Source organism: Talpa europaea (assembly GCF_964194135.1).
Source record: "Talpa europaea genome assembly, chromosome: 11".
In the NCBI taxonomy this organism is placed as follows: domain Eukaryota; kingdom Metazoa; phylum Chordata; class Mammalia; order Eulipotyphla; family Talpidae; genus Talpa; species Talpa europaea.
The window spans coordinates 97,832,504-97,848,072 of NC_140078.1; the positions used below are offsets into that span (position 1 = coordinate 97,832,504).

The window sequence follows — 15,569 nt, forward strand, 5'->3', positions numbered from 1 at the left end:
ACTTTGCTGGTAACCAAGATTCCTTCAACTGTGTGCAGACACAGTCAGTGGGCAGCAAGCGAGGATTTGAGGGACGTCTCTAGGGAGGCTTGTGAATTTAGGGGGTAGCGTGACGATCTCTCTCGGGCATTACTCTTTTGACCATTTCTCTCTCGAGACACCACCCTCCCTTTTGCTGGATAATTCCATGTGGTGGGGGGCGCTCTTCCGCAGTGTAGGCTGTCTACACCTCGTCCCTTGGAGTCATCAAGGCCACCCTGGATGCATGAGTTGCCAGAAAAGAGGCTCCTGGGTATCTAAGGCCTCCTGCCATAATGTTTTCTGATGTTGGTTCAGAGCGCACGGCAGCACCCTTGGGTGGGGGGGAAATCAAGGCGGCATTCCAAGTGAGAAGGCAGGTAGGGCCAGCATGGCCAGCTGGCTGGTTGAGTACCTATTTCCCCATCTGTGCAATGGGGTATATCCCCGCCCCCACCGCGGCCGGCTCCCGCAGCCCAAGCTTGAGAATTTAAGGAAATTATTTTATTTATAGAAAAGCCCTCGAGGGTTTAGACCCCAGCCCTCCTGCCTCAGAGAACATGCTTGCTTTCTCCTGCTCGCTCTCAGTTTTTGTTCCGGGACCTGGTAATTATATGCTTAGAGATGAAGGCTTTTCAAAAAACATCTTTCCCACCAATTTTCAGCTGGAAACGTGCATAAAAAACAGAGATATTTTTATCCGCATGTTTTTTTCTTCCTGTCTCCTCCTTCCAGCAATGGGCAATTATGAGCTTTTGCCTTCAGTCAATCCGTCCTGTAAAAACTCGCTACAGAGGGAAATTCATTTCCGCAGCGATGCCAGGCCACGCCAGCGATGTGGCGGGAGGCCGGAGGCCTGCAGGGGGTGTGAGGAGCGCACCTGGGCCCGCCCTGCTGAGGCCTGGGTGGGCGGGTGGGTTTCTTTCCTATTTTACTTCTCTTGAAATCGTTGCTAATTTGCCTTCATTATCTCCATCTCTCAGAGGCCCCAGGGAGCTATTGAGTCTCGACAAAGGGAAAGGAAGTCAGCCCCCGGCCAGGCTGCCTGTGCCAGGGTCCCGCCTAAGCGCACCAGAGAGAGGGGGCTGGGAAAGGCTGGGACTTGGCCTTGAACCCCACTTCCCCTGCCTCCAGGAGGGGGCATTCAGCGTCTGAGAGGGAGCCACTGGAAAAAACAAATGGCCAGAGGCCCCACTTGGGACAAGCTGTTAATGCAGCAGTGACAGGCAGTCACCGGGCGCCCAAGCACCTTCGTGTTCCAATGGGGAGGGGGGTTCCCCATCTCCCCAGGCCCAGTGGTACATGGTGGGCTGGGACCACCGCCCTCTGGCTTTGTGGCTACAGCCCTCCACCAGACCCAGTGATGGCCACGGGCCAATCCCGCTCCACCGCCCCCAGGGAGCAGCGCTGGCCATGCAAGCGGAGGCTCTGCCCAAGGGGGGAGGAAGAGGCAGAGTCTAAGGCTGCCACCCAATGGCCCAGGCATGGGGGACAAGGGGCTTTCCTCCCAGCCCCCGGCCTCCTTCCTGCACCATAGGCACTGGTGCCCACCTCATGGGTCAGCAGGAATCATGTGATAATGTGGGACAAAGCATCATGGCTCCCTCCTTTACTCCCTCCCGCAAAGGTTTTCTAAGTTAGTAATGGTGGCAACTCCTGTTGGTTAAGCGCTAGGTGTTGTGCTACTTGCTTCTCAAGCATTATCTCATTTCATCCTCCCAGCCTTCGCCACGGTACAATCCTTCTCCCCATTTCTGAGACGGGGCAACTGAGCAGTTAAATGACATGGTAAGGAGTAAGGGCAGGATTTGAACTCAGGTCTTGCCTTGTTTTATTTTAAAAAAGATTTTATTTATTTATGCATACAGGAACTGGGCTACAGGCCAGGGGTGGGGGAGGGTGAGAGGATTCACCAGAGACAGAGTGGGGAACAGAACAGGCAGACTAACTGAAATACACTGCTGAGGGAAGCAGCAGGTTAGACAGGTCTGCTGTGCAGCAGGTTAGAGAGGTCTGCTGTGCCCTGTGGGTCAGCTCCCTGGCCAGGGGTTGAACTCATGCTACAAGTTGTTGCCAATAGCTTGATAACGCTGAGACTTTAACCCTTGCCCCACCAGAGAGGCCCTCGGGCCTTGTTTTGAGAGCTTGAAGGTTATCTAACTTTATCCACATGATAATCTTATCACACCCATGTTATAGAGGAGGAAACTCGAAGCACAGAGAGGTTAAGGGAACAACCCAGGGTCACACAGCCCAAGTGGCGGGCAGGTCCCACCAGCCTGTTCTTCCCTCCCCATGGCTGTCCTGGGGGGACTGGGGATAATGCCTGTGGCCCTGCAACTTCTCTGGCTGGGGCCCCTTTGAGTACTCCCTCCAGAACAGCACCCCTCAGCTGGATGGCTACAGGGCAGGCTGACCTGGGAATGCAGCCCAGTCCCCAGGGCCACGAACCTCAATGGGGGGGGGGGGGGCGGGGAGGAGCTGGGAAGATCAGGTCAGCCTCAGAGGGACTCTTCATCCTTTTCAAGCATGTGTTTAAGGGAAACAATGAGAAATGTGTGAGTAGATTTAGAAAGTAAATATACTGGAGGGGATGGGGTGGGGGAGAAGGGGTGGGGAAGTGAACATTTTGGAACTAGCCTTCATGGAGGGTGAGTGAGGCCGCGTGGCTGCACGTAGGGAGGCGTGAAGTTGTCCTCCCCAAATTATATAGCTGTGTAAACGATTGGCAAATCAATAAATTTGGGGAGAAAACAAAGACCAGGGGGAGGCTCACAGATGACCCGCATTTTACAAGGGAGGAGACAGGCCAGAGCTCAGTCCGCTGGCATCAGGTTTCTCTGACCCCCAGTAGACCACGTCTTCAGCCCTGGGGTCTCTCCCTCCAAACCCAAGGATGGTGGACTCCAGTGAGGGGTAGCTGGGAAGGCCCCGCTTTAGGGCACAAGCACCCACAGGCTGGGTCTGTCGGGGTTGCCAGGAGTCATGGGCATGACGGAGAGAGGTGGGCAGTCCTGCTGCCCCTTTCCTTAAGATGGACAGCGTCCAGGTGAGCGGCACTGAGGGCCTGGAGCCACCACTGTGGCTGGCCCAGGACAGGACATGACCCCATCCCAGTTTTAGCCTCTGTGGACCTGGGGTCACCCTCGTGACCAAAGCTCCCATGGCGCAGTGAGGCCCCCTCAGAGAAGTGGGCAGCCCAGGCCATGCCAAAAGGACCCCCTCCACACACACCCTGTCCAAGCCTTCCCAGGCGCTGTGAACAATGATCCCTTTGTGAGGGGAGTCAGAGAGAGTGATGCACCGCAGGGGGTGGGGGGGCACTTCCTGGTAAAGTCTGTTCAAGCCTACTGTGTGCCCAGCCCTGGTCACATCCCTTCCTGCAAGGGCTCAGGGATAGTGGGGGGGCTCTGTGGGGAGGGTACACGAAGCTCCCAGTACTAGAATTGGGCATGATGGGTGTGGTCTGAGGAAGGACTCAGAGCAGGAATCTGCTGGGGGCAGAGAAAGGGCACTGGGCTGCACATTCCACAGACACCAACCCAAGCTAAGCACCCACTGACGGGCACAGCGAGCAGTCTGACTGCGCAGGGCCTCGGCCTTCTGTGCCAATGTGGGGGTGTACAGAGTGGCTACCTGTTGGTGCCTTCAGCCCCCTGCTCCAGGGGAGGCCACATGACTAGGCCTGGCTGCCCAGTCAGGGCTGGTTCCACGAGTTGGCCCTGGGATGTTTGCTGGCACACTTAGAAACAGGTTCTCTTAAGGAAGACTGAGCTGCTTGGCATTCAGTTTGAAAGACCCTTTGGACACTTCAAGGAAAGGACAATCTGGCCTCACGATGTTAACTGAGCACCTGGATCCCACTATGCCTGAAGCTCCATCTTTGGACTTTTCTACAAAGAACCTCACTGCTGACATCAACCTCAATGGAGGTGAGGTTCTACGACTAGGTGGGGAGACAAGGCTGCCCTGATCAGGGAGGTAGTCAGGTCATCGAAGAGAGAAAAAACCAGGGAGGCTCGTGTGGAGCCTTGAGTGATAGCACCAGAGCTGTGATCAGATCTGAGTTTTAGCCAGTTTCCTTCCATGGCAACATGGAGGCAGGGGGCTAGGGGGTGTGGAGCTGAGGAGGCCGGGGGAGACAGGCAGAGCTGAAGGAATGCTGAGGCCTGAGCCCAGGCAGGGTCCAGAGCTCTTTGGGAGGGGGAAGACAGCTCCCTGGCAGCGCCCCAGGGGAGGTCTCTGGGACATCACTGCCATTGTGGCTGGGACCTCTGCAGGACAGAGTGGCCCCCTCCCCTGGGGCCTCTGGTCAGAAGAAATGTGCCCAGGCTGGGAAGGCAACGCCTCCACCTATTGTCCAGTCACAGGGGTCGAATCCCTGCCCTGCTACTCTGGCTGCGTTGCCCAGGACAAGTCACGTATCAGCTCTGCCCCTCAGCTTCTTCAGGACACCAGCCTGGCTCACAGCGCTGTGAGGAGCAAATGAGAAAAGGCAGAGGGGGCTTGGGATGGAGCCCAGCCTGAGCAGGAGCGCCCAGTGGCCAGCTCTGCCTGGAGGGACCGGGTCACTGGTCCTTGCCAGGGTGAGAAGGCGGCAGCCAAGTTGACCGGGACCTGGGAAGCAGAGTCGGGCTCTGCCGCAGCTGTCGGGCCCTGGCCTGGCCACCGCCCGCTCCGAGCACCCTCATCTGTGCCCCAGGAGCACAGTCCCCGCCCTTGGAGTAACATAAGGGCACCTCAACAGCAAGAGTGGAGGAGGGGCCACAGGGGCCCCAGCACCAAGGGAAGGCTGGGCCGGCCCCTCGCTGGGGAAGCAAGACCAGTCCACCAGGAGGAGGCTGGGGCTGGGGGACCAGCAGGACATAGCAACCGTGCCTGCCCCAGAGCCCTTGCCAGGTCCCTGCCTGGGCCCACCCGGGAGCGCGCCAGCTGTGTGACACCCCTGCTCACCATCTCCCGGACCCCGGTGGCGGCTGGGACTTCTGCCCCTGCCCCAAGGTCCAGTCCCTCCCACGGGACACAAAAGCTCCCTCTACACCACCCGACCTTGGCCTGGGCACTCACACCTCTGGGCAGGGAGCTCAGTCCCACCAGCTCACGGCAAGACGGGACTCTCCTCCCCAGAAGCTGAGCCAAGCGCTGCCCTCCAGACCTGCTGCGCCCCGCGCCTGCTCCCCGCGCCTGACCCGGACAGCCCTGCCACCCGGCCCCCGCTGCAGGACGTGCCAGCCAGCCAGACAGCCCCTCGCCTGCCCACCTCGGGGTCCCGCCCGCGTGCTCGCCCAGCCCTGGTCTCCGTGGAGTGGCAGTGCCCGTCTGAGCTGCCCCAGCGTCCTGCCCCCGGACAGCAGCTCCAGAGGGGCCGGCAGGTTCAGTCCCATCACTCTGCATATGGGACCCCCACTACTCACCCGACTCCCCAGGGGTCTCCCGGCTGAGCCCACACAGCATGTCTGCTATTGTCTCCCTGCTGCTGGCCACCGACTCTCACTCCCCCGGGAGCCACAGCCACGCTGCTCGGCCCCTCCCTGCCTCCCCGGGGAGGGGCTGTGGGAGGGAGCCTCAGGCTCCCACTGGCTGGGCCCCGAGTCCACCCACTGCCGCGGGCGGCTCTCTGCTTAAAGGGGACACGGCCCTGTCACAGTCGGCTCCTGGCTGGGGTTCAGCGCCGTCCACTCCCACAGCTGGAGGCTGAGTGAGGATCTTGGAGACACGCCTCTGGGGCTTGCCCGGGCCCCTGGCAGGTGAGGCCGGGCTGTTCCTAAGTTGCCCGGGACTTCGGCAAGTGACTGCTCCGGGCCCTTGTCCTGCCCGTCCCTGCTCAGAGGTGTGAGGGCCCAACTGAGACCCCCGGCCTCAGCTTCTTTGCTTTAGGTGGGAACCCGGGCCTATGAGCCCAGCAGCCTGCCACACACAGGCACCCGGGATGCCCCACCCAGCTCCGGCTCCGGGGCAGGGCGAGAGAGCCGACTGCCTCTGGGCTTGATGGGCAGGGGCAGCTGGCCTCACCCCAGCCCCAGCTGGGCCTCCGCCCTGCATGCTCTGAGGTTCCGCCCTACCAGCTCAGGACCCACCCGGGGCACCCAACGCAGACAGCAAGGCCCCTCCTCTAGTTCTCCATGCCCCCCCGCGTGTGGCAGCATCCACTGAGGCCAGTTCCCGCGTAAGCTAGGGAGAGGGCTGCCCTACACACAGCGCTGTGTAGCCGGGACCTGGACGTGTGGGAACAGCAGGGCTCAGATTTGCTCTGTGTCCAGCAGCAAGTGGCTTCCCCCCCACTGACACCCACCACAGAATCCAGTCCAGATGGCACCTCCCAAACAATCCAGGCCCTGTGGACATCCACAGTGGACCACTTGGACCCCTGTAGCCGCAGGTCCGCGCTCTCTCCCTGCTGCCCACTCTCAAAGGGGCCTTCCTCCTTGGGCGACTTCGGGCACGTCCCAGGGGCAGGGTCCAGGCAAAGCCCCTTTAGGCCAGCGCTGGGGCCAGAGGTCAAAGAGAAGCACCAAGCTCTGGCCACAGGAGGCATGGTGAGCACGGGGTCATAGAGAGAGGCGGTGCCGGGATGCCCAGGCCGGCGGGCAGGGTGCAGGCGCTCAGCGGGTCCATGGCGCCTGGTGGCCAGCACAAGGCTGACGAGGAAGAGCCTGCCCTTGACCAGGACGCCAGGGCCACTTTGGGACAATCTCAGCTCCACGCAGGAAGAAAGTGATCTCGGCCCCCTTGGCACAGGAGCTGTCCTGACAGCCCTTTGCCTTCACCCCTCAAGCACAGCCCTTTCAGGGAGGGGGCTATGTGGCGGGCCAGCCTGTGGCGTACATCCGCCTCCTCTCCTAGGGAAATATTTGCTCGCTCTACAGATGCATCTAAATGAGCGATTAAGATTTGCGATCGGAAGCCTTGCCATGTCTGTCTCTCTCGCTTCTGCTTTGGAATTTACTTTGGTGTATGAGAAGCTCCTGGAAAGGTCACGCTGTGGGTTATGGGAGAGCTTTGGGGCGGCATTTCTCGGAGAGCCTGCCAGGCCAGCCCCCGGGGACCGAGACCCCAGGAGGGAGTCGGGAAACAGCCTCTGCCCACCCCCATCAGCCCGCCGCACACACTTTCATTTGGTTTTATGCAGAGTATTTGGAAGAAACTGTAGGTCCGTTTTGGAAGCAGACAGAATTTAAACACGTACTCGGCACAGAGAGGTTAAGCAAGTTGCCCAAGATCACGCAGCCGTAAGAGTGGAGCCAGGCTCACACCTAAGAAATCTGTTCTTATAGGAGTTGTGAGGGGCTTCTCGGGATTTCGGGGGTTTGTAAAGGGCTCCAGTAGGGCAGATGAGGGCCAGTTAGCTCTGTCTGTGGGCGTTTTGAAGCCTGATTTTACAGGACCGATGGAAACATGACAAAGAAGAGGACAGCTGTTGCGGGTGTGTGTCCATAAACGCGATCCCATGTGGCTAGTGAGGGAATAGAGGGTGCCAGGCTGGGAAGGGGTGCTAAGGTTTTGCGCCCCTGAGTGTGGTCCCAGGACCAGCCCTGGCATCACCAAAAGCTTGCCAGTAAGGCAGCCCCTCAGGCCCACCCATGCCTGTTTAGTCAGGATCCACATGTTAATATGGTCCAAGGGGGGTGGGGGGCAGGGGGGTGGGGCGGAGTTTGAGGTTCGAGAAGTGCTTTATCAGGAGTCTGGCTTTCACCCCGCAGGTAGTGGGAGCCGAGGACGGCTGCAGAGCAAGGGGGTGAGGCTCTGTAAGAACCTCAAACGCAGCACAGCTGAGGGCCAAGGGAGGAGGCTCTCCAGTGGGCTGAGCAGCAAGGGCCTCTGCTGGGATCTAAGAGTGGACAAAGCTGCTACTTGACCAGCTCCAAGGATGACCCCTCACAGTAGATGCGGCCAAACCTCAGGGGAGCAGAGAAAGGGGGTCAGATTGCTGGGCTTGCACAGTGGCTGGAAGCCAGGCCTGTTAGGGGCTGAGGGTGCCAGACTCCAGGTCACAGCATTTGCTCCCTGCTTTCACTACTATGCCTGACCCATGGGGGGGACTGGGCAGCTCCAAGGAGATGGCAGGCCCCCGAGCTGACGAGCCCCGAGCCCCTCCATGGCCAGGAGAGGCCTAACACCTCTGTGTCCTCAGATTTTGTGAGACAGGCGGGAGATGGACTGCTGTGTGACCTAGGTTACTAATCTAAGCCTCTCTGAACCAGGCTTCCTCTGCTGTAGAATGCAAATAAGAAAAGCACGCAGACCCTAGGCTGGGGAGTCAGAAAGCATTCATCCACTCACTTCCCTGGCGAGAGTCTCACACCACACTCTGAAACAGCCCGGGGGTGCGGGGGGCTTCCGGTGGCTAAGCATTCAGGCCAGACACACCCAGGTTCAAGTCCCAGCTCTGCCACCCTGTGCAACTCTGGGTCAGCCACTGGAGCCTGAGCCTCTGTTTCCCCACCTGGGAGGAAGGAGGGCCCGTAGTAACCATCAGGGCACATCCCTGGCTTCTGGCACGGGACCAGGACTGCAGAGCCTCCCCACTGTCCTCAAATGGGCGCCCCTGGCACAGCTGTGCAGAGGCTAGTCTCCCAGCATGTCTGGCCCTCCCCAGGGCAATCACTGCCAACACTAGGAGCCAAGCCAGAAGGGAAAGCCGAGCCCTGTGGGCACCAAAGTCCCCACCCCCACCCCAGTGCAGAGCAAGGAATGGACCCCAGCTCCGTCCTTCCTTCTGGCTCCAGGGCTAAGTCTGTCATAATCACAGGAGAGCCGTGTCCTGAGCCCACCAGGGTCCCTGAGTGACAGCCGGAAATGAAGTCTGGGTGGGAAGGAGACAGAGATGGTGATGCGGGACAAGAGAGATAAACCCTTTATTGCTGTTCCAGTGCTGCTTCCTCTTCCCCTCCTCACCCCCACCTCTGCTCACCCCCCTCCCCCTGGGGTCAGGCCAGGACAGTGGCTCCCTGCTTATTAAACAGTCCCATAAAGTGAGCATTGTTATCCCCCTTCTGCAGATGGGGAAACTGAGACCCAGTCTGTGACCCCACCAGCCACAAGTGAGTCCCCTCCTGGGGAGAGCTGCGTCACTGTGCGCCCCTCACCTGACTTCAGGGCAGGATGGGGAGAGGCTCGGAGCTCATGCTCCCCAGTGGGCATGAGAGAGAAGGGACTGTGGGGCAGGTCCCCAGGTGCTGTTCTTGGGGAGTCTGACTGAATCTTGACTGGGTAGTATCAAGGGACCATCAGCCCAGCCCTGGTCATGGCGAAGCCTCAGATTCCTTCTCTAGATGCGCCTGATGAACTGCCCTCCTCACAGGGCCTTGGTCGAGACACATAGTGAATGAACCAAACTCTAGAGAACTGTCACATGCAGGGCACATGGGGTGGTGAGTGTGAGGGCCAGGCCCACCTCTCTGGTCACTCATTCGCTCCAGCATGTTTACTCAGCAACTGCTACTGGCTAAAACTTCCAGCTGGGGGTTTGTGATGTGGCGCTGCAGCTGGGGCTGTCTGTTTAGAGGAGGGACAGAAATAACGGAGAAATTGTGCAAATGGAGAGCTGTCCCTGGAGGCATGCTGAGGTCAGGGGAGCTTCGTGGAGGGGGTCAAGTGGAGAGGAGGCTGAGACAAGGTGGGCAGGAGCAAAGGCTGCAGCAGGAGGACTTCCTGGAGGAGGGAGGCTGAACTGTCAGGTTCCCGAGGGAGTAGGGACTCTGCTTGGGGCTGGAGGGGTGCCACCGAAGGCCTTGAGCGGGGTCCTGTGTGATCTGGCCGAGGGAACAGGTCCTAAGGGGCGGGCTGGCAGGACAGCGGAAGGATCTGAGGGAAGGAAAGCACCAGGCACCTCAGAGACAGGAGAACCACTTTTCTCTGCATCCCAGGCTGGTGTCTTCAGGATTTGAGCCTCAGTTTCCCCTTTGGTCGAACAGAAAGACCCTCTGACAAAACGAGCCAGCAGGGTGAGTTTGGGGAACTGCCAGGTGGGAGAGGTCGGAAAGCACAGACTTGGGACACATGACGATGCAAAAAGAAGCACAATGGAAATGGGTGCCAACTACGACCGCGCGGGGCATGGAGCAGGGAGGGCCAAGGGCTCAGCCCTCGTGGGACTGGGGACATGAGAGCGGCACCTGTAAGTGCCCATCGACTGTCTTCAAAAGAGCAAGCTGAGAAGGGCAGTGTGGGGGATGGGAGAGCCTCGGGGTAAACTGAGGCAGCCCTGCGGAGGCCCCTGGCTGTGTCTGGAGAGATTGCGAGCCTGTCCCTGCTGTGACCCAGCACCCTCACTCTGGGGGTTGTGGAGGTACTCAAGCATCCCCAAGGGGCAGGGAAGGTCATGTGGCTTTGAAGGTGACCTGGGTGTCATCTGGGGGCGGGGACAGGTGACACACGCTGGCCCCTCTAGTGGAGTATGACACACTTAGAGGCACAGCCCCGGGATGGATGAGAAACAGTGTCAAGGTAAAGGGAGGAAGAGAGGGAGCAGGGAGGGGAGCAGCTGGGGGGAGCCGGGTCCACACTGTGCGCCGTGTATAGGCGTCAAAGCCACACACAAAGCGCTAAGGGAGCTGCGCGGGCAGGAGTCTGGCGGGAGGAAACTGGGAGTGGGGGCCGGACATGAGCCTGGAAATAGGAGATGAGCCAGCGCGGTGCCAGGCTGGCCCCGGATCGCGTGTACTACTGTTAGGGGGAAAAGGATGTCCCAAAGCAAATTCCATATAGGCTTTGTGGAGTGGTTAAAGCGCGCAGGTGAGGACCCACAGCCAGGAACCCGTTTAATATCGGGGTTGCTCTATAACACTACGAACAGAGGAACCGGGCACAACCCTCGGATCCTGAGTGCAAAGATAAATGTGTGCCCCGGCTGCCTGCCTAGGTGGAGCTCTCCTCAGGGCACGGGGAGACATGGAGCCCACCCAGTGCCTTTGAAAGCCAGCTAGCCTGGTGCTGAGCCCCAGGCGGCAGCCCTCAGCTGACCTGAGGCCGCCCTCAGGCTTCCCCTCCCCTTGGGGCCACTCGGGCCCTGCCCACCCGCCCTGGAGCCACGAGGCCCCCCAGGAAAGAGCATGTCCCGGTCTCGGGGGTCAGTGTGCCATGGCAGTGCCCGCTTCCTGCCCAGCCCCGGAGAGAACCCTGGGCCCAGCAGCGTCACCAGCCGCTCCGTGCCGAGACGCTGCCATGAAGTCAGAACATCAGCATCTTTGGTGGAAGGGACTCTGCCCAAGGGGATCCGCTACCAGCCCGAGCAGAACAAAGGGACCCAAAGCATCCAGGAGAGCTGCCTGGCGGAGGCGGTGTCTGGCCAGTCCTGGAGGACAGAGGAGCCAGACAAGCAAAGGTAAGGTGGGTAGGGCAACCCAGGCAGAGGGTACAGCCTGGGCAGAGTGGGACGGGACAGAGCATGTGCAGGGAAGGCAGCCGCCAGCACAGCTGGGTCAAGAGCCCCCCAAGAGTAGGTGAGCTGGTCAGACAAGGGGACTTGGTCACCAAGACACAGACGATGCTTTGGAGGGGAGGCAGCGCCTGGTGGGGCATTCCTGGCCACCACACGGATGACATTCAACGAGGGGCCTGCTCTCCCGGGGCCCACCATGGGGTGAGGGGGGTGGGGCCCACAGAGGGCCTCTGCAGCTACATCTGGGTCCAACTGTCAGGAATCGCGGCTGAAGCCTCTGCACATGGGAATCTGATTCCATAGACTCCCCCTGGTGGCTGATGAGCCAAGAGGTTTGGTGGGGTGGGGGGTGGGGGGGCGGGCACAGCCCTCAAGTGTGGTGCTGTGTTGAGCGCAGCTTCTCAGTGGAGGGAGCCTGAGGCCAGCCTTGGGCCCGGGGTCTGCCGGGAGTCCCACCCTCCAGGTCAAGCATGACCCTCTGTGCAATCGAAAAGGGAGGGGTTACTGACAGGCATGGAGCCTGTCACCCGGAACTGTATGTGGAATGTCTTGTGGAATCTTTCAAGAGCCCTGGCCATCTCCAAAGCTCGGTCAAACAGACCCCTTCTATAAATGGGGCACCAAGCCTCAGCGAGGCCAGGGACCTTCTCCAAGGTCACCAGCAGGGACCCCAGCTGCCCCAGTTGTGTGGCTATGAGAGGTTGCCGGGTATGTACCCCCACTTCGCCCGCCCACCTGCCCACACATCTGCCTATGAGTCACCGGCTCCTCGGCCAAGACAGCGAAACGTGGCGGCTGGAAAGACAAGGTCAAACCAAGGAGAGCAAAGCGGGCGGATGGAGGAGGTGACAAGGGGGCTTCCAGCCACAGGAGGTGGGGGGCTGCACAGAGGGAAACTGAGGCCAGGAGGAGCACAGGGAGCGGGGTCAGCCTGTCTCCTGTCTGATGGGTGTTCTCTCCACGCAATGGGGCTGTCTCCCCAGGGAGGGAGCCAAGGCCAGTGGCCTCGCAATTACCCCGGCAATTAAGACAGGCAGCTGGTCCCGCTGGACTGGATACTCAAGTGGGCAAGCAGAGACCATGCTGGGACTGTAGCGGGCAGGATCAGCACAGCTTGCATGGGTGACCCCAGCGAGGTGACTGCACCGTGGGAACACTCACCCCAAATGTGTGCAGGGACCCAGGAGGGACACAGCTGCGACAGGCAGTGGGGGAGGGCGGGGCAGAGGAGGGAGGATGGGGCTTCTCAGCCTGTAGCTGGGCTCTGGCAACCACACTGCAGTCTCTGCAGGGCTGTCCTGGGGATGGAGGGGGGCACAGACCATTAGCCACGCGCTGGGAAGGCAACAGAGGGGAGCCTGGGGGAGGGGCAGGAGGTCAGAGAAACTGGCCAGCCTGGGAGAAACTGGCCAGCCTCACTGAGAGATGCCAGCCTGGGGGGCGGGGCAGGGCACAGATGCCATGTTTCCATCCTAGGGGCCTGACCTGGGGAAGTGCAGCCCCCTTTGAGCCTCAGTTTCCTGAGTTGTGAATGGGGCAATTTAGCTCCCAGGTCTGTTGTGAGGATGAGAAAGCTCTGTGCCATTAGCATGGCAGCTGGCATACAGCAAGTGCTCCATAAACGCTTGGGGAACAAAGAAGAGGTGCAGAGGTTGGCTCCAGGCTGCTGGCATTCGGCAGTGCCGGGAAAAAGCCCCAGGGATGAGTTTTTCCCTGGTTCCTTGGTAAAGGAAGAAATGCCGTGGCCTCTGAGACATTGTCACTGTCTGACCTTCTGGGGCCCCGATGGTAGGAAGGGCAAAGGCCTAGAAGTGGGATGCTATTGAGCACTGCGTGGAGCAGTCTTGTTTCCACATTGGGAGTGGGATCTGAGACCCCACCGCAGCTGCCACAGCGAGCACTGCCAGGAGCCGGATGTGGAGGCGAGACAGCCCAGGAGAGCCTCATTACTAGAGGAAGGAAGGACTGAATAATTCATCACAGATGCACGCCACAGAGGGGGTCAGGGAAGGCCCAGTACAGCCCCTCCCTGTACTGGGAAGCCTCAAGCAGCTAGCAGGGAGGATTATTACCCTAAGGACGTCCTCATCCCTAAAACTGCCTGCAGCTCCAATAGCTTGCTCTCCCCACCCTGGCCTGTTGGGGGGTCCAGAACCTCCTTGAGTGCATCCCCTCCAGCCTTCCTTTGCCTTCACCCCTTCACTCTGCTCCAATCTTGTCGGCCCAGGAACAGCCAACAGGTTTATACCCCAGGACCTTTGCACAGCCATTGGCCCTAGCCAGCCTCATTCTGCCTCTGCATAGCCGCGTGGCACGCTCCCTGACCACATCAGGGCTTTTCTCTAATGTTACCTTCTCAAGTGGCTTCTATTACATACCATTTAAAATCACACCCCACTATCCACACACCCCATCTCCTCTCCCTGCTTTCTCTCTCTCCACAGACTGCAACACCACACATTTTCCTTATTCATCTAGCTCCAGTGATGGCAGCTCCATTGCAGGGATTTTTGTAGGTCTTGTTCCCTGTTGTGTCCCCAAGGGCTAGAACAGCACCTGAAATGCAATAGTTGCTCAACCAATACCGACTGAGTAAGTAACAGGGTTCCCTGTTCCTGGTGCCCTCCAGGCATCTCAGCTCTCTCTCTGTGGAAGGGCTGACAGGGACTTTTGGGGTGGCAGACTACTTGTGTCCTGTGGGCTGTGCAGGGCCTAGAGCCCTCCCTTTCTGCTCCCACGGACCTGGTACCCCTTGACCACTCCTGAGGCAGCCCCCTTCCTATCTAGGTCATCTACATATCTAGATTCTAGAAAATGCTCTTGGCAATTATGAGAGTTGACTTGTGAGAATGCCTGTGTATCAGCTGTGTGACCTTCAGCAAGTTACTTAACCTCTCTGCGCCTTCCTTTCTCCCTTTGCACAATCAGGAGAAGGGTAGGAACAACCAACTCTTACAGGACTGTTATGAGGCATCAATGAGTTAACGCATTGCCTGGTACACAGTGGTGCCGAATTAATGTCAGTTCCTGTTCTTGTTAACAGTGTAATTATTCTTAGTCTTCAGGCCTGAGGCATACAGACCGAGAAGGCACCATGTCCCCGCGCCCCTCCATGCTGGAGGTGGAGCGTTGGAAGCACAGGGAGTCACGAGTGAAACTGAGGGTTTATTCTGGGGGCTTTGATGCCCAGTTCCAGACAATCCTCCCTATCCCCACCCCACCCCAGCCCAGCCTCACTCTCACCCTAAGCCTCCTCTGGGGACTCTGAGGGACTGGGCATGGGTCCAGAGACAGGCCTGCACACCTGGGGCTCAGCAAAGACTCAGTCTTGACCAGGGTCAAGCCCCGCCTCCGCCTGCAGTGCCCGGACTTCCTGCACTCACCCTCCCGGCGCCCCCAAACACAGCACACACACACTCTCACACACATGCACACGCACGCACACACACACGCACGCTCACACACACGCACATGCACGATTCCCCTGCTGGCCCAGCTCTACCTGGACAGCTTCAGGCCAGAACCGGGAAGAAAGAGAAGGCTGGCAGGCCTTACCACCTGAAAGGAGGTCACGATGGACAGGGGCAGGGCAGAGCGAACCAGAGAGGAAGAGACAGACCAGGGAGGACACAGGCTGGGGCTGACAGAGCCCAGGATGAAAGAGAGAGGACAGCGGGGGACACGGAGAACCAGACAAAGGACAGTAGGAGACAGAGGTAGAGAGAAGGTGAAGAGTCAGAGATACTTAGACAAAGAGATGGGGAGCGGGAGAGGGAGGGGGGAGAGCCGACCAGAGAGGAGAGCGATGGGGCGGATGAAGGGGGAGCGGCCTCCGGGGCAGAGAGAGGAGATGCAGAGAGAAAAAGACACGGAACCCCGGAGAAATCAAAAAGCTCCAGAAGAGTCTAGTGGCGCAGGGAGAGACGAGTGGGCAAGAAGGGGAGACTTGGGAGCCCCCCCCCCCCGGGCACCCTTCCACCTCCGCGGCCCCCTGAGTGCCTGCCCTGCACCTCCTTCAGCCCCCAAGCCCTGAGGCAGCAGGGCCGCCCTGCCCGCCCCTGCCCGGTACCTTTGGGCCTCCGCCTCACCACGCCCAGCCGCCACTTGAGTGACACCGCCAGCATCGCGCCCCTCCGGCCCTCGGGGCCCTGGGCCAGGGACTCGGCCTGCC

General features: G+C 59.6%; 1 protein-coding gene across 3 annotated transcripts in view; it reads right to left on the reverse strand.

The window, feature by feature from the left end:
* GRIP2 (glutamate receptor interacting protein 2) overlaps positions 1-15,569 on the reverse strand; it is a gene marked incomplete at both ends in the record, with an annotated part of 75,969 nt that overhangs the window by 25,358 nt on the left and 35,042 nt on the right. Inside the window, one exon of one of the 3 annotated variants that reach the window (XM_084247103.1) lies at positions 15,468-15,522. The exons of 1 other annotated variant lie outside the window; for it this stretch is intronic. In XM_084247103.1, the coding sequence (XP_084103229.1) occupies positions 15,468-15,522 (55 nt within the window). Of the gene's footprint in view, positions 1-5,432; positions 5,473-15,467; positions 15,523-15,569 lie in introns of those variants that run through there. One more of the 3 variants, XM_084247104.1, reaches the window with a different exon arrangement.